We start from the raw sequence: 18017 nt of genomic DNA, 5'->3' as shown, positions 1-18017 counted from the left end.
CTTTGATGTTTGTGTGGGTCTCAGCTATAGGAATGAGGTTTTTTTTGTAAAAACAAATATTGGATTATAGTTGTTTATCACTAGCTTATGGGCTTCCCTGTGGCTCAGCTGGTAAAGAATCACCTGCAATGCAGGAGACCTGGGTTCGATCCGTGGGTTGGGAAGATCCCCTGGAGAAGGGAGCAGCTACCAAATCCAATATTCTGACCTGGAGAATTCCATGGATTGTATAATCCATGGGGTCACAGAGTCAGACACAACTGAGCAACTATAACTTTCATGTACTTTTACAGAGCCTCAGCAGAGTGAAGCCACAGTGTACAAGGAGCCTGGGGTCTTCTGCCACTACTTGGAAGTCCACCTGTCAACCAGGAACACAGGTATTAGTCTGTGATGTTTATTATTCTGTTGCACCACTGACATTGGGGTGTTGGTTTGTTACTGGAGGAGAATTCATTCCTGAACACACACACAGTGCTGTGTGGATCGAATCCTCTGTGGAAATGGGCTCTGCAAGCCGAGGAGCTCAAGGACAGTGCAGCCTTCTTCTGGGAGGGCCTCCTGGCTTCTAGGATTTGGTTTTCCTTCCTTTATGGCAGACACAGCTCTGGCCAGGGGGTGGGGATGGGAGGGCATTTGCATCTCCAAGCTGGACCCTGCTCTGGGCAACACTGCTGGGGGCAGAGTGACCCTGGACATGGAATGCTGTTCTTCAGAGACTAGAGATGAATGAGGTGCTGGTGTTATATAGCCTGCTTGGCTTTAATAATGGGCTTCAGGGTCCATCTAGAGTTGGGAGAGTTCAGCCACAACTTTCTATACATACATTAAATATAACTTTGATTTCACTAAATGCCTCCAGCAGTGGATTTCTTCTTCTTAGAATGAAGGCACTTTCTGTTGTAAATGAGACCCATCATGCTCCTTCCCACCCCCACCACTGGATCCAGTGCTTCTCCTAGGACAAAGCCCCTGGGGCTAGTGGGGCAGTGGGCAGGGGTCCCCCAACTGGGCCACCTTCAGGGCCATTTGATGTTCTTATGATACAGCCCCACACAATATGCTGCGATAGTTCTTGTTTAGACAGTATTATTTCTACCCCAAAGGAAATTCCTGCCAGAATTCCTAGGCAGTTCCATGGTTGGGGCTCTGCTTTTTCACTGGCAAGGGGTGTGGTTCAATCCCTGATCAGGGAATGAAGATCCCCAAAACCTTGCAGCAAAACCAAAAAAAGAAAAGAAAAATGCTCTCTTTCCACCAGATGCAGACATTTAAACCACGTAAGCTCTGTAGCTCTGTTTCCTTGTTTATAAAATAGACATGCTAGAACCTAGCCTGGCCATTTCAAAGGGGTAGTTAAGAGATTATCTGAAAGGGTTTTTTTTTTTTCCTTCAGTAAAGCATTCTTCTCCCTGCAAGTAACAGAAAGTTCTATTAGAGTGCCTTTAAGTGGGAAGGCTTTATTTTCTCCCATTACCAGAACATTTGAGGTTGGCAGTCATAGGCTCAATGATACTGTAAACAGCTTCGAATATTTTCTCCATCTTTCACCTTGATCATCTTTAAGCACACTGACTTTTATGTTTTCATGTTTATGCCTTGTGGTCCCAAGATGGCTACTGTACCTCCAGCCCTCACATCTATATCCAATCTTGGAAAAAGGGATCAGAAAAATGGCTTTCTAATAGGGCACTGTCTGGTTGAGTCTTCCAGCTTCTGGTGGCTGCTAGCATTTTTTGGCTTGTGGCCCCATCACTCCAATGTCTTCCTCCATGGTCACAATGCCACCTCCTCTGTGTGTGCATCTCCTCTACTATCTATCTCAATCTCTCTCAGGCTACCTCCTATAAGGACACTTGTGGTTACATTTAGAGCCTGTCAGATAATCAAGATAATCTCCCTGTCTACAGACCCTTCACTTAATCACATCTACAAAGTCTTTTTTGCCATATAAGTGAACAGTCACAGGTTTCAAGGATTAGGAGGTAGATAATTTTTTAGGGCTATTAGTTAGCCTGGACTTTCCGGGTGGCAGTAGTGGTAAAGAACCCACCTGCCAATGCAGGAGACCTAAGAGATGTGGGTTGGATCCCTGGGTCAGGAAGATCCCCTGAAGAAGGACATGGCAACCCACTCCAGTATTTTTGCCTGGAAGATCCCATGGACAAAGGAGCCTGGCAGGCTACAGTCCATAGGGTCGCAAAGAGTCAAACACAACTGAAGCGACTTAGCAGGTACACATGCGTTAATTAGCCTTCCACAGTTGAGGATGACAGGAAGGGGCCCTTAAGTAAGTGACATCTTGTTTGAAATGTAAAGGATATGAAGTTAACCAAGCAGAAGGGGAGACAGAATGTGCCAGTGATATGTATAAAAAGCACTTGGAGATGAGAACAGTCAATGTTTTTTTATTTATAGAAAAGAAACTCAAATTTATTTAATGAAAACTAGGATTCATAAAATTAGCAAATCCAGACACACAAAATATATACAAACAGCAGCAGCACTATGTATTGACTCACATAGGGGAATATCAGTGGTTCAAAGGCACTCAACACATCTTGTCAGTTAAAGGGAAAAAAATCCAAACACACACACAGGCACATGAAAAACAAAACAAAACAAGAACCCAGCATTTTTCAACAGTACCCTCAATCTACAGCAAACACAAATTCAGAACTCCTTTACAATGCTTCCTTTTTTAATACAAAAGATGCTCATGTTGCATGTAAATATATCTATATTTTTCAGTGGTTTACTGTTGACTTTTTAAAAATATATTAATGTTATTACATGCAAATCTTCCCTGTATTTAACAGCCTTTCCTTTGATTTACCACCATGTGTCTAGCTTCCACCTACCAAAGGTTTCTGGTTGGTAGGCAGACAGGTGACTTATTCTCTGGGAAACTGAATACAATAGTTTTATTTTTTTTTTTATTTATTTTTTTTATTTTATTTATTTTATTTATTTATTTATTTTTTTTATTTTTATTAGTTGGGGGCTAATTACTTTACATCATTACAGTAGTTTTTGTCATACATTGAAATGAATTAGCCATGGATTTACATGTATTCCCCATCCCGGTCCCCCCTCCCACCTCCCTTGCCACCCGATCCCTCTGGGTCTTCCCAGTGTACCAGGCCCGAGCACTTGTCTCATGCACCCAACCTGGGCTGGTGATCTGTTTCACCCTAGATAATATATGTGTTTCAATGCTGTTCTCTTGAAACATCCCACCCTCGCCTTCTCCCAGAGTCCACAAGTCTGTTCTATACATCTGAGTCTCTTTTTCTGTTTTGCATATAGGGTTATCGTTACCATGTTTCTAAATTCCATATATATGTGTCAGTATACTGTAATGGTCTTTATCTTTCTGGCTTACTTCGCTCTGTATAATGGGCTCCAGTTTCATCCATCTCATTAGAACTGATTCAAGTGAATTCTTATTTTTTTTTTCATTTCTCTCTTTTATTTTTTATTTTTTAATTTTTATTAGTTGGAGGCTAATTACTTTACATCATTACAGTAGTTTTTGTTATACATTGATATGAATTAGCCATGGATTTACATGTACTCCCCATCCCAGTCCCCCCTCCCACCTCCCTCTCCACCCGATCCCTCTGGGTCTTCCCAGTGCACCAGGCCCGAGCACTTGTCTCATGTACCCAACCTGAGCTGGTTATCCATTTCACCCTAGATAATATACATGTTTCAATGCTGTTCTCCTGAAACATCCCACCCTCGCCTTCTCCCAGAGTCCACAAGTCTGTTCCATACATCTGAGTCTCTTTTTCTGTTTTGCATATAGGGTTATCGTTACCATCTTTCTAAAGTCCATATATATGTGTTAGTATACTGTAATGGTCTTTATCTTTCTGGCTTACTTCGCTCTGTATAATGGGCTCCAGTTTCATCCATCTCATTAGAACTGATTCAAGTGAATTCTTTTTTTTTTTTTTCATTTCTCTCTTTTATTTTTTATTTTTTAATTTTTATTAGTTGGAGGCTAATTACTTTACATCATTACAGTAGTTTTTGTTATACATTGATATGAATTAGCCATGGATTTACATGTACTCCCCATCCCAGTCCCCCCTCCCACCTCCCTCTCCACCCGATCCCTCTGGGTCTTCCCAGTGCACCAGGCCCGAGCACTTGTCTCATGTACCCAACCTGAGCTGGTTATCCGTTTCACCCTAGATAATATACATGTTTCAATGCTGTTCTCCTGAAACATCCCACCCTCGCCTTCTCCCAGAGTCCACAAGTCTGTTCCATACATCTGAGTCTCTTTTTCTGTTTTGCATATAGGGTTATCGTTACCATCTTTCTAAATTCCATATATATGTGTTAGTATACTGTAATGGTCTTTATCTTTCTGGCTTACTTCGCTCTGTATAATGGGCTCCAGTTTCATCCATCTCATTAGAACTGATTCAAGTGAATTCTTTTTAATGGCTGAGTAATATTCCATGGTGTATATGTACCACAGCTTCCTCATCCATTCGTCTGCTGGTGGGCATCTGGGTTGCTTCCATGTCCTGGCTATTAGAAACAGTGCTGCGATGAACATTGGGGTGCACGTGTCTCTTTCAGATCTGGCTTCCTTGGTGTGTATGCCCAGAAGTGGGATTGCTGGGTCATATGGCAGTTCTATTTCCAGCTTTTTAAGAAATCTCCACACTGTTCTCCATAGTGGCTGTACTAATTTGCATTCCCACCAACAGTGTAAGAGGGTTCCCTTTTCTCCACACCCTCTCCAGCATTTATTGCTTGTAGACTTTTGGATAGCAGCCATCCTGACTGGCGTATAATGGTACCTCATTGTGGTTTTGAGAAAAGACAGCCCTCAGATTGGGAGAAAATAATAGCAAACGAAGCAACAGACAAAGGATTAATCTCAAAAATATACAAGCAACTCCTGCAGCTCAATTCCAGAAAAATAAATGACCCAATCAAAAAATGGGCCAAAGAACTAAACAGACATTTCTCCAGAGAAGACATACAGATGGCTAACAAACACATGAAAAGATGCTCAACATCACTCATTATCAGAGAAATGCAAATACAATAGTTTTAAATACTGGCCAGAAAGTGTTTGCCATTTCAACACATGGAAATAGTTACATTCATGCATAAATCGCCATTTTCTGCAAAACGCTGTGCAATGCTGGTGTCAAAAACTAGGCAGTCACTGTTCATGATGGCTGTTAAAATTCCCTCATGAATAGACCGAGGAGTGGCTTCCCAAGCCAATCGCCGCCTGTGAGCATTTAGCTCAAGTCGATAAGCAAAATTTTCAGCTTGCTTGCGTGTTCCTATCAGCTGTACAATTGCAAAGAATTGCTGGTGACCATCGTAGTTTTCCTGTTTCTCCAAGACTAGCATGAAGTCAAAGTCAAAACAGGACTGCACCATCACCCAGTCAATAGAACCAGGAAGATTAATGTCTGTAGCAAGGAAAATTATTTTCTTTCCCTGTAGGGTTGTAACGGACTCATGGTGATGCATCAGATGTGGCACAACAGCATCCAAAGAGCCTTGCCATTTACAGGCAACACCAGGGAATGGACAGGAACAAGGCCTAAACTCACAGAGTTCTTCATGGTCTGCCTTTTCCGTGTATGGCAGAGTTAGTTCACATCCAGAAAAGGAATATATACATGGGAAAAGTAATGAATTGGCCACTTCCTCCATAGCCAAGTTGCGAGTGGACCCCAATGGGCCCCGGCAAGTCGGACAACATGAGAGCTTTGGGCGACAGTTGCGACAAACAAGATGGCCACTCTGACAGGGAAGAATGGATGGTAACACATAGTCAAAGCAGAACGGACACTCAGAAAGACTCGCCAGGTCGTTGTTGGCCGCAGCGGTGCCAGTCAGGGCAGGCACGCTCTGGGAGGATGGTATACACGTTGAGGTTCTAGTAGGTACCGCTGGTGCAGCTTCACGGCTCATTTCTGTGGGCAGAGAGCACGCTTCGGACCCTGGTCCTGGCTCAAACGCGTTTCTTTGCCAACGCCAACCGCTGCCACCACCTCTTCCTCAGGCGACCACTGAAGGGACACTCTGGGAAGCCTTTGTTGCTCAGGAGTGCGCCTCGCAGTGGATGCCCCAGTGCCCTGGCCGCAGTTTTGCACGTCATCAAACCCCGCCCCCCACGCCTGCTAAATACCACACACTAAAGAGAGGCCCTCTTAAGGAGGCACTGCCCGCGCACCGGCGGCCCTGAGGCGGCAAGAACAAACAATATTTTTTAAATTATGTTTATTTATTTGGCAACCCCGGGTTGAAGTTGCATGACAGGGTATCTCTGATCTTCATTGTGGCATGCAGAATCTCTTTAGTTGCATCCTGTGAAATCTAGTTCCCTGACTGGGGATTGAACCCAGGCCCTCTCCTTAGAGCAGAGAGTCTTAGCCACTGGACCACCAGGGAAATCCTAAGCACAAACAATTTCAACCTGGGGAAACCAAGCCGTTTAAGGTAGCAGACCAGCCTGTCCAGCAATAGGCACATCGCCAAGGCCCAGGTTAGCCCAGCCAGGCAGAGGGAAGAGAAGGAAATAGGCAACCTGGCAATATCCTGGTGCAGCTCCATAGTCGTGTGTAGTGGACAGGCTGAGGGCTGGCCTGTGCCTCTCACCAGATCTGGAAACTTGGGCCGCCAGCCCCTACTCACGCACTCAGGAAGGCAGGTCTCTGGACCACAGTGTCCCCCCAGCACAGGTCAGTGAGGACTGACAGTGGTTAAGATACTGGCTTCTAGAGCTGGGTGACCTGGGACCCCTGGCAGGATGGCCTTGTGCAGTTTACTTATCCTCTCTGAAGCCCTCTCTTAAGTACTCCAGGTAGTAGATGTTTGCAAATGTTAGTAATTATGAATACCAAGAGATATTGTGAGCCTTGGGATATTTCAGGGGAGAGAGGTAAGAAGAATGCAGGGCCTCTAGGTCTGTATTCAGGGCGCCAGAGCTCACTTCCTCTTTTGTAAGCTGATTTGGTCTCTTATTGGTCAAGCTGGTTCAAGTTGGCTTCTGTTACTTGTAAACAAAAGCATTTTATCTGATAAAGGTTTTTGTTTTTACTTAGAGAATTAAGAAAAATTTTAAAGTGGAGAGTGTTGTGATGAAAAATTTAGCTGAAGTTCAGCAGTTTTTTGTTTTTACATTTTGCATTTCCAGCAGGCAGAATGATGCCCTTACCCCTCAAAGATGTCTCAGTCCTAATTCCCAGAACCTGTGAATATATTAGGAATTCCCAGGTAGCACTAGTGCCACAGATCCCATCTGCCAATGCAGGAGATGTAAGAGATATGGGTTCAATCCCTGGGTTGGGAAGATCTCCTGGAGGAGGGCATGGCAACCCACTCTAGTATTCTTGCCTGGAGAATCCCATGGACAGAGGAGCCTGGTGGGCTACAGTCCATAGGGTCGCACAGAGTCAGACACAACTGAAGGGACTGAGCATGCATGCACATGAATATGGTACATTATGTGGTAAAAGAAAAATCAAGGTTTCATATGGAATTAATGTTGTAAATCAAGTGACCTTAAAATAGGGAGAGTATCATGGATTATCTGGTGGACCCAGTGTAATCACAGGGGTCCTTCAAAGTGAAGAGGGAGTCAGAATCGATAAGATGGGAGAACTCAGCTGAAGTTATTAGCTTTCAAGATGGAGGAAGTAGGTCAGGAACTGAGGAATGAAGGGGCCTCTGAAAGCTGGAAAAGGCAAGAATACACAATTTCCCTTAGAGCATCTAGAAAGGAACACAGGCCTGCTAACGCCTTGATTGGAGGCCAGTGAGACCCGTGTTATGTTCATTGCCAAAGCCATAGCCACCATTGAGCAATCTGTGCATCCCACATGTGGGCTCCTCAGAGCCAAGCAGCACAGCCCAGATCTAGCCTACTCCTTCCTCCTCTCTCCACATTGTAGACAAATAGATAAAATTTGTGCCTGGCTGTTCTGGGCTGAACTGTTTTCTTCCCAAATTCAGATGTTGAAGCCCTAGTCCCCAGTTGCTCAGAAGGTGACCGTAACTGGAGATATGGCCTTTAAAAGGATGGTTAAGTTAAAATAAGGTTGAGTGGGCCCTAATCCACTCTGATTGATATCCTTTTAAGAAGGGCAAGATTAGGACAGCAAAAACACAGAAAGACCAGGTGAAGACACAATGAGAAGGTGGCCATTTGCAAGCCAAGGAGAGAGGCCTCAGGAGAAACTAACCATGCCAGCACTTAGATTTGGGGCTTTTAGCCTCTGGAATTGTAAGAAAATACATTTCTGGTGTGTCAGCCACTCACCTGTGATATTCTGTTATGGCAGTCTGAGAAGACTAATACACTGACATTGCCTGCTACTTTGCTCCAAAGAAACAACTTCTGTGTGATAATAATTTCAAAATAGGTTCTGAGTCCGTTCAGTTCAGTCGCTCAGTCGTGTCTTGACCCTTTGCGACCCCATGGACTGCAGCACCCCAGGCTTCCCTGTCCAGAGGGCTGATTTAATTCCTCCAAGATACTTCATTTTCAATGTCTTATAACTTCTCAGCAAACCTGTGAATCTGTGGCAGATCAGAATGGTGCTTATGACTCCTCATTTGACAGAAAACACAGGCCTATGGGGAACATAAGACTTGACCAAAGTCACACGTTTGCATATGGCTCTCCGGACACCAGCCCTAACATGGCATAGGAATGCTGAGATTAGGGGCCTAGAAATACATCACTCTGTCTAGAACAGAGTCCATCACATCAACAGTTTTCTTCTGGAAGTATCACATTTGATTTTGGCCCTGATCTCTAAGATGTCCTTATCCTGTTGTTCAGAGAGCCTTTTTAAAATTTATTTTATTTTATTTTATTTTAATAATTATTTATTTATTTTTGGCTGTGCTGGGTGTTCATTGCTGTGAGGGCTTTCTCTAGTTGTGGTGATAGAGGACTACTCTCTAATGGCAGTGCGTTGGCTCCTCATTCCAGTGGCTTCTCTTGTTGCAGAGCACAGGTTCTAGAGGTGTGGGCTTCAGTGGTTGTAGTACATGGGCTTAGTTGCCCAAGAGCATGTGGAATCTTCCCAGACCAGGGACAGAATTCGTGTCTCCTGCAATGGCAGGTGGACTTTCAACCACTAGGGAAATCCAAAAATATGTAGTTTTATATTGAGTTGATTTACAACGCTGTGTTAGTTTCAGGTGTACGGCAAAGTGATTCAGTTATATATTTACATATATTGATTCTTCTTCCAATTCTTTTCCCATTTAGTTTATTAAGGTTATTGAGCAGAGTGAGACAACATTTTATATTTAAAAAAAAAGCATTGAAAACCTTTTTTTAAAAATTTGTTAATGGTAATTTGATGAACACAAAATCAAACTGAACCCTTCCTGGCTCTCCCTCACTAACTCAAGGTTATGAAATTTTCATGGATTTTTAAAACACATTCATATTAATTAGAATATAACTCAATTTTAAAATGAGGATCCAGCTGCCAATATTGCTATTAGGTCATTTTTTAAGTTGAGAAAACATTCACCAATCATACTTGGGCTTACAGTTGCCTGTGCGATGGTGAGGTCAGTGGGCATGCAGGGCCCTCAGACATCACCTTGCAAGCCAGGTGGAGAAAGGCTCCAAGGACCTGCCTGAGAGCCATTGCTCCATGTTGGGTGAGAAGAATGGGGAAGCTAGTTTCAACCTTCGAGCTGGCATTTGGCAGACACTTGACTGCATTTCTCCATGACCCCTCATGTTTGCAGAGAACCTGGTTGGAAGGTGAAAGTGAAGATGGAGTAGAAGTGGTTGCCCCAGCATGTCCCAAACTCCAGTGCTTCCAGGGTTCAGCATTTTCATGAATGAAGCCAGATAGGCAGTGGTCTCTGGGGGCACTGGGGACCCCATGTCTCATCTAGAGGGGCAGCCACTACCCAGCTCTCATATATGGCTGCTGTACAGGTGGCCAGATCTTCTGATATCTCAACAGAAACCAGATACTGCAGTCTAGTAGAGGATCTTTTACTAGTTGGTCACTAGTTAAAATTTTCAAAATCCTTTGCATCCGATAGACTAGTGGGCAAAAGATTTGAACTGGCCCATTACAGAAGAGCTGCCCAAATGTTCTATAACCATGTTGGAGAGGAAAAGTTAAAATTTTACATAACCTTCTATTCCTTCTTGTCTCTATAACTCAGCTTGCTCCTTGCAAAGTCTGGATCACGTAGGTCACATGGTCTCAGAAAGTGGGGACTTAACAATACTAGGAACTGGAGCTTATCTCACTCACCCTTGTCCTGCTCTTTGCAGTTGCCCAGCCCCTGCAAACCTGCTTAATCATGCCTGTGTAAAGGTCAGGCATCCCCCTCCCCATCTTGACTGCTGTTCCCACACATGCGAAACCCCTTAGTTTAAACCAGCCTATTAACAGCTAGTGTTGCCCACTATAGTCTGTCTATAAAAACTCTGTAACCCCTTTGTTCGGGGCTCAGAGCTTGGAGTGTTAACTCCTCTGGGCCCGCTGGCATAATAAACCTGAGTTCTCCAACTCTCCGAGTGTGGTGCTTGGTTTCTCAAGTACTGGTTTCTGCAACAATGTGAAAGGTGTTCAACCTCATTATTCATTAGGGAAATGAAAATTAAAACTAAAAGAAGAACTTCACTTCACATCAGACTGGCAAAAAAGAAAAAATATTTTAATGTAATTCTTTCTACACTGTTGGTGGGAGGGCCAAATGAGGCGATCACTTTGGAAGCCATTTGAAATTCTTTAGGAAAGATTAAAGGGATACATCCTCTATGACCCAGAGATGACACTCTTTGCTGCACACTGGGTGGACTGTGTACCCAATGGAATGCTACAGTGTGATGAGGAGGAATATTACAGCTACACGCAACAACACATATGCATCTCATAGACATACAGTTGAGAAAAAGAAGCAAGACACTAAAAATACCTAATGTATTAGTTCATTTATATCCTATTCAAAATATGCAGAGCTAAACTCTGTCTTTATGTTCACACATGTGAATGGTAAGGAAAAAGAAATGCAAGGCAATCATGACCACAGAAGTCAGGGGAGTGGTTCTATCTGTAGAGAGAGGACCATACACTTGGGAAGTGTCCCACCAAGGGTCTCTGTCGTCCTGGCCATGCTCTATTTCAGTGGCCAGTGACTATAACCTGTGAGCAAAGTCTTTTCTGCTGCCTGTATGTGTATAGCCATGAGCTACAAACAGTGAAAGTTTTTACCTTTTAAAATTATAAAAAATGATTTAACAACTTTTGTGATACATGAAAAATACAGGAATTTCAAATTTCAGTTTGTGTGAATAAAGTTTTATTGCAACAGCCACCATCCTTCATTGACCTATTGTCTATGGCTACTTTCATGATAATGACACAGTTGATTGGTGTGACAGAGACCATATGGTGTCTTGCAAAGCCTCAAATATTTATTATCTGGTCCTTTACAGAAGAATTTACTGACATCTTTTAGCTCTATTTCTTCACTTAACAGGCAGTTTCGTTTGTGTTTATACTGCTGTGCAGTATAAATCTGATGAAACCCATTGTGTGTATGTGTGTATAAGTATGTGTGGTGTCTGGTGCCAAGGTATGGGGCAGGCTTGTCAGGCATCCTATATATATAGGGCCTGTCCTGTATTTATTTTGTCCATGTCCCTGCATTGCCTTTGTCAGGATACCCCAAATCCTGTATATAGTTTTTATTTCAGCGTTGAATTACAAAAACTGGACCTGTGTGTCTCTCGGCAAGAATACTGGAGTGGGTTGCCATTTCCTTCTCCAGGAGATCTTCCCACCCAGGGATCAAACTCCAATCTCTTGCATCTCCTGTATTGGCAGGCAGATTCTTTACCACTAGCGCCACCTGGGAAACCCACAAAAACTGCACAGTTGGAGCCATTTTTCTGCCATAGTAATTGGTTCTTTGCCTTTTCCCTTGTGTCCCTCAGCATGTGGGATCTCAGTTTCCCTACCAGGGATCAAACTTGTGCTCCCTACATTGGAAGCATGGAGTCTTAACCACTGGACCACAAGGGAAATTCCAGTATTTGCTTCTTAAATCGCTAACAGGGCAACACTACTGAAAATCATACCTCCCCAAATAAAGATCTGGAAAATCTCTTACAGTTGCTCCTGCAGATTTGAGGGAGGAAAGACCAAAAAGGGTGGCTAAGAATGAAAAATACACACTGCAGAAAGGAAAAGGCTGTTTTGTGGGCAAAGTCTCAAGTTGTGACCAGGTAATCACTGTTTAGATATAACTTCAGCTGTGTGCACGTGCTTGGAAAATCAGCCAGCCAAGAATAGCCTCACCCCAGGGACTATATTTGTGAGACTTGGCACATCAACGACAGGCCCAAGCTTCAAAAAGTGGGCAAACCATCTGAACAGGCAAATTACAGAAGACATTACAAATGTCCAATAAATGTGGAAGATGTTCAACCTCATAAATTGCAGAAAAATGCAAATTAAAACCACAATAAGGAAGGTCACATAGTATCAGATAGTAAAAAGAAAAGAAAAAAATTCAAGATAATTCTTTGTGCACTGCTGGTGGGAGTGTAAAATGATTGAAGCGTTTTGGAAAACCATTTGGAATTGAAAGGTTTCTGCTGAGCTGTGAAAGACGCTGGGATTCTTGGCCTCCAGAGGAGAGGAATTCAATCCGGGGCCAGTGATGAGGCTTGATTGCTCAGAGCTTTTGTGTAATAAAATTTTCAGTTCAGTTGCTAGTTGTGTCTGACTCTTTGTGACCCCATGGACTGCAGCATGCCAGGTTTCCCTGTCCATCACCAACTCCCGGAGCTTGCTCAAACTCATGTCCATCAAGTCAATGATGCCATCCAACCATCTCATCCTCTGTCATCCCCTTCTCCTCCTGCCTTCAATCTTTCCCAACATCAGGGTCTTTTCTAATGAGTCAGTTCTTTACATCAGGTGGCCAAAGTATTGAAGTTTCAGCTTCAGTATCAATTTTATTAAAGTATAAAAGAGATAGAGAAAGCTTCTGACATACACATCAGAAGGGGGCAGAAAGAGTGCCCCCTGCTAGTCTTTAGCAGTAAGTTATATACCTACTAGCAGGCTGCTAATTAGAGAAAGGAAATGTCTCAAAACTCAGACAGTGGCACCAGGCCCCTCACCCACAACATGTATTTTGAGATAACACTGGCACAAGGTGAGTCATCCCAGGCCATAAAATGATTGACATGTATCTTGAAGAAAGGCAGGTTTCCAAGCAAATACATAGTTTCATTAACACAGATTAGGAGAACAATTGTATGAGTAAAACATACTGGTTTGTTGAGCCATTATCGGTTCTGAGTTCTGAACCAACTTGAAGAAAGACAGAGTCTAGGGTAAATACATAGTTCATTAACATAGCTTAAGAAAAACATTTCCATAAGAAAAACACATTGGTTAGCTGCAAGGTTTGAGAAAAGTTAAGTTCAGGTGGAACCAGGTGTTGTCATGGCAACACAGAATTTTAAAAGAAACTTTTTAATTTTGTATAGAGAAGGGAAAAAAACACTTGTAGTTTATTTCCTCCATTTGGGGGCCTCTAGCCTTCCTGCCTGTTACCCTCTGAAAATCATTTAAGAAAGTTTAAATATACGCGTTTTCTGTGATCTAGAAATTCCGCTTCTCCAGGCACACTGGAGAAAGGATAAACAAACTGTGGAATAATCCACCGAATAAATTATCCCTGGGTGACAAATGCCGAGTCCTAAGAGTCAGGCAGTCAAAAATCCTCCTGAATACTAGCCAATCAGAGACAACCCCACGCTTCTATCCAACAGCCAAATCAGCAAGTGCTCACTCCCAGAGCCTGTTCTAAAGTGGACAGTTGAGAGCAAACTTACTCCAGCCATTGCAGGAACAGGCTACAAGTCCATTGATGCCTCCACATTCCTGCTTCTCATGTCTGCCATCCCTAGACCTCAGCTCCTTTGAACCTTCTCAAAACTCTGGCTTCATTCGGGAAATCTGTGCCTTATAAAGCACAGCTTTCTCTCACAGGTAACGTGAAGTTCACCTTATTTGAACAAAGCTAGTGGAGGTGACGGAATTCCAGCTGAGCTATTTCAAATCCTAAAAGATGATGCTTTTAAAATGCTGCACTCAATATGCCACAAATTTGGAAAACTCAGCAGTGGCCACAGGACTGGAAAAGGTCAGTTTTCATTCTGATCCCAAAACAATGCCAAAGAATGTTCAAATTACTGTACAATTGCACTCATTTCACATGCTAGCAAGATTATGCTCAAAATCCTTCAAGCTAGGCTTCAGCAGTACATGAACCAAGAACTTCAGATGTACAAGCTGGATTTAGAAAAGGCAGAAGAACCAGAGATCAAATTGCCAGCATGCACTGGATCATAGAAAAAAGCATGGAAGTTCCCCCAAAATCATCTACTTCTGCTTCATTGACTACCCTAAAGCCTTTGACTGTGTAGATCACAACAAACTGTGGAAAATTCTTAAAGAGATGGGAATACCAGACCACCTTTCCTGTCTCCTGAGAAACCTGTATGCAGATCAAGAAGCAACAGTTAGAACCAGATGTGCAAGAATGGACTGGTTCAAAATCAGGAAAGGAGTATGTCAAGGCTGTATATGGTCACCCTGCTTATTTAACTTTATGCAGAGTACATCATATGAAATGCTGGGCTGGATGACTCACAAGCTGGAATCAAGATTGCTGGGAGAAATATCAGTAACCTCAGATATGCAGATGACACCACCTTAATGGCAGAAATCGAAGAGAAATTAATGAGCCTCTGATGAAATTGAAAGAGGACAGTGAAAGAGCTGGCTTAAAACTCCACATTCAAAAAGACTAAGATCATGGCATCCAGTCCCATCACTTCATGGCAAATAGATGGGGAAAAAATGGAAACAGTGACAGACTTTATTTTCTTGGGCTCCAAATCACTATGGACAGTGACTGCAGCCATGAAATTAAAAGACGCTTGCTCCTCCAGGGAAAGCTGTGGCAAAGCTAGACAGCATATTAGTAAGCTGAGACATCACTTGGCTGACAAAGGTCCGTATACTCACAGAGATGGTTTTCCCAGTAGTCATGTACAGACGTGAGCATTGGACCGAAGAAGGCTGAGCACCGAAGAATTGGTGCTTTCGAACTGTGGTTCTGGAGAAGACTCTTAAGAGTCCCTTGGACTGCAAGGAGATCAAACCAGTCAATCTGAAAGGAAATCAACCCTGAATATTCATTGAAGGACTGATGCTGAAGCTGAAGCTCCAATACTTTGACCACCTGATGGGAAGAGCTGACTCATTGGAAAAGACCCTGATGCTGGGGAAGATTGAGGGCAGGAAGAGAAGGGGATGATAGAGGATGAGATGGTTGGTTGACATCCTTGACTCAATGGACATGAGGTTGAGCAAACTCTGGGAGACAGTGAAGGACAGGGAAGCCTGGTATGCTGCAGTCCATGGGGTCTCAAAGAGTCGGACACCCTGAGTGACTGAAGAACAAGGTGGATTTTGGCTCTATCTGTTTGTAATAATTTTTAGTGGTTGCTGTAGGGATTGCAATGAATATACCTAAGTTTTCCGTCTTTTTGGAGTTGATATTTTAGCACTTCAGGTAAAATGTAGAAGTTTTGCAACCAGGTATCTGCCTTTACCCTATGTTCTGTTATATTGTCATATGTGTTACATCTGTATATTCTGAAACATCAACAGACAATGATAACATTTTGCTTAGAAAAATCATTCATATTTTAAAGTATTTATGAGGAAAAAAACTGTGTTTTATGTTTACCCAGATATTTACCATTTCTGTTGCTCTTCCTTCATTCCTGAACTTCCAAGTTTCCCTCTGGTGTTATTTCTCTTGATCATTTCTTGTAGAGCAGGTCTGCTGTTGACAAGTTCTCTTAATTTTCTGTCATCTGAGAATGTATTTTGTTCTCAGTTCTGAATGTCATTTTTGCTGATTAGAAGTCTGGGTTGACTGTTACTTTCAAGACATTGTTCCACTGTCTTTTGGCCACTGTATTTCTGATGAGATATGTGTTAAATTTGTATCCTTTTCCTCCTCTGAGTAATGTGTTGTTTTTCTCTAATTGCTTTCCAGATATTTCATCTTTTGTTTTTGGCAATTCGATTATGGTATTTTTGACATGATTTTCTTTCAGTGTATGCATCTTGGAGATCATTGCATTTCTCACGTCTGTTAGTTTATTTCTTTCACCCAAGTCGCGGACAATTGTCCTGTTATTTCTTCAATATTTTGTGCTTACCAGTAACATCCTCTGTTTCTTAGACTCCAATGACATGAATATTAGACCTTTTGATATGATCCTGTAGGTTCCTGAAGTTCTGGCCACATCTTTTCAATATTTTTCTTTTTATCCTTCATATTGGATAATTTCTATTCACTACATCATTACAGTAGTTTTTGTCATACATTGAAATGAATTAGCCATGGATTTACATGTATTCCCCATCCCGGTCCCCCCTCCCACCTCCCTCTCCACCCGATCCCTCTGGGTCTTCCCAGTGCACCAGGCCCGAGCACTTGTCTCATGCACCCAACCTGGGCTGGTGATCTGTTTCACCCTAGATAATATACGTGTTTCAATGCTGTTCTCTTGAAACATCCCACCCTCGCCTTCTCCCAGAGTCCACAAGTCTGTTCTATACATCTGAGTCTCTTTTTCTGTTTTGCATATAGGGTTATCGTTACCATCTTTCTAAATTCCATATATATGTGTCAGTATACTGTAATGGTCTTTATCTTTCTGGCTTACTTCACTCTGTATAATGGGCTCCAGTTTCATCCATCTCATTAGAACCGATTGAAGTGAATTCTTTTTTTTTTTTTTTTTTTTTTTTTTTTTATTTTTTATTTTTAAATTTTTATTAGTTGGAGGCTAATTACTTTACATCATTACAGTAGTTTTTGTTATACATTGATATGAATTAGCCATGGATTTACATGTACTCCCCATCCCAGTCCCCCCTCCCACCTCCCTCTCCACCCGATCCCTCTGGGTCTTCCCAGTGCACCAGGCCCGAGCACTTGTCTCATGTACCCAACCTGAGCTGGTTATCCGTTTCACCCTAGATAATATACATGTTTCAATGCTGTTCTCCTGAAACATCCCACCCTCGCCTTCTCCCAGAGTCCACAAGTCTGTTCCATACATCTGAGTCTCTTTTTCTGTTTTGCATATAGGGTTATCGTTACCATCTTTCTAAAGTCCATATATATGTGTCAGTATACTGTAATGGTCTTTATCTTTCTGGCTTACTTCGCTCTGTATAATGGGCTCCAGTTTCATCCATCTCATTAGAACTGATTCAAGTGAATTCTTTTTAATGGCTGAGTAATATTCCATGGTGTATATGTACCACAGCTTCCTCATCCATTCGTCTGCTGGTGGGCATCTGGGTTGCTTCCATGTCCTGGCTATTAGAAACAGTGCTGCGATGAACATTGGGGTGCACGTGTCTCTTTCAGATCTGGCTTCCTTGGTGTGTATGCCCAGAAGTGGGATTGCTGGGTCATATGGCAGTTCTATTTCCAGCTTTTTAAGAAATCTCCACACTGTTCTCCATAGTGGCTGTACTAATTTGCATTCCCACCAACAGTGTAAGAGGGTTCCCTTTTCTCCACACCCTCTCCAGCATTTATTGCTTGTAGACTTTTGGATAGCAGCCATCCTGACTGGCGTATAATGGTACCTCATTGTGGTTTTGGGAAAGACAGCCCTCAGATTGGGAGAAAATAATAGCAAACGAAGCAACAGACAAAGGATTAATCTCAAAAATATACAAGCAACTCCTGCAGCTCAATTCCAGAAAAATAAATGACCCAATCAAAAAATGGGCCAAAGAACTAAACAGACATTTCTCCAGAGAAGACATACAGATGGCTAACAAACACATGAAAAGATGCTCAACATCACTCATTATCAGAGAAATGCAAATACAATAGTTTTAAAAACTGGCCAGAAA

General features: G+C 42.6%; 1 protein-coding gene and 1 non-coding gene across 2 annotated transcripts; both read right to left on the bottom strand.

Annotated features, from left to right (window-relative positions):
* Nucleotides 1-5097: 5097 nt before the first annotated feature.
* LOC110142141 (E3 ubiquitin-protein ligase SIAH1-like) lies at nucleotides 5098-6093 on the bottom strand. The gene has a single exon (XM_020901178.2). It carries the CDS (start codon nucleotides 5959-5961, stop codon nucleotides 5110-5112), a length of 852 nt encoding a protein of 283 aa, XP_020756837.1. The 5' UTR covers nucleotides 5962-6093; the 3' UTR covers nucleotides 5098-5109.
* Nucleotides 6094-6370: 277 nt separating this feature from the next.
* Nucleotides 6371-6441, bottom strand: TRNAR-UCU (transfer RNA arginine (anticodon UCU)). The gene has a single exon. It is a non-coding gene; the product is annotated as a tRNA-Arg (tRNA).
* Between the last annotated feature and the right edge of the window lie 11576 nt (nucleotides 6442-18017).

Source organism: Odocoileus virginianus, unplaced genomic scaffold (assembly GCF_023699985.2).
Source record: "Odocoileus virginianus isolate 20LAN1187 ecotype Illinois unplaced genomic scaffold, Ovbor_1.2 Unplaced_Contig_22, whole genome shotgun sequence".
NCBI classification, from domain to species: domain Eukaryota; kingdom Metazoa; phylum Chordata; class Mammalia; order Artiodactyla; family Cervidae; genus Odocoileus; species Odocoileus virginianus.
The sequence above is the reverse complement of the archived record's forward strand: the minus strand, read 5'-3'. Positions and strand labels throughout refer to the sequence as shown.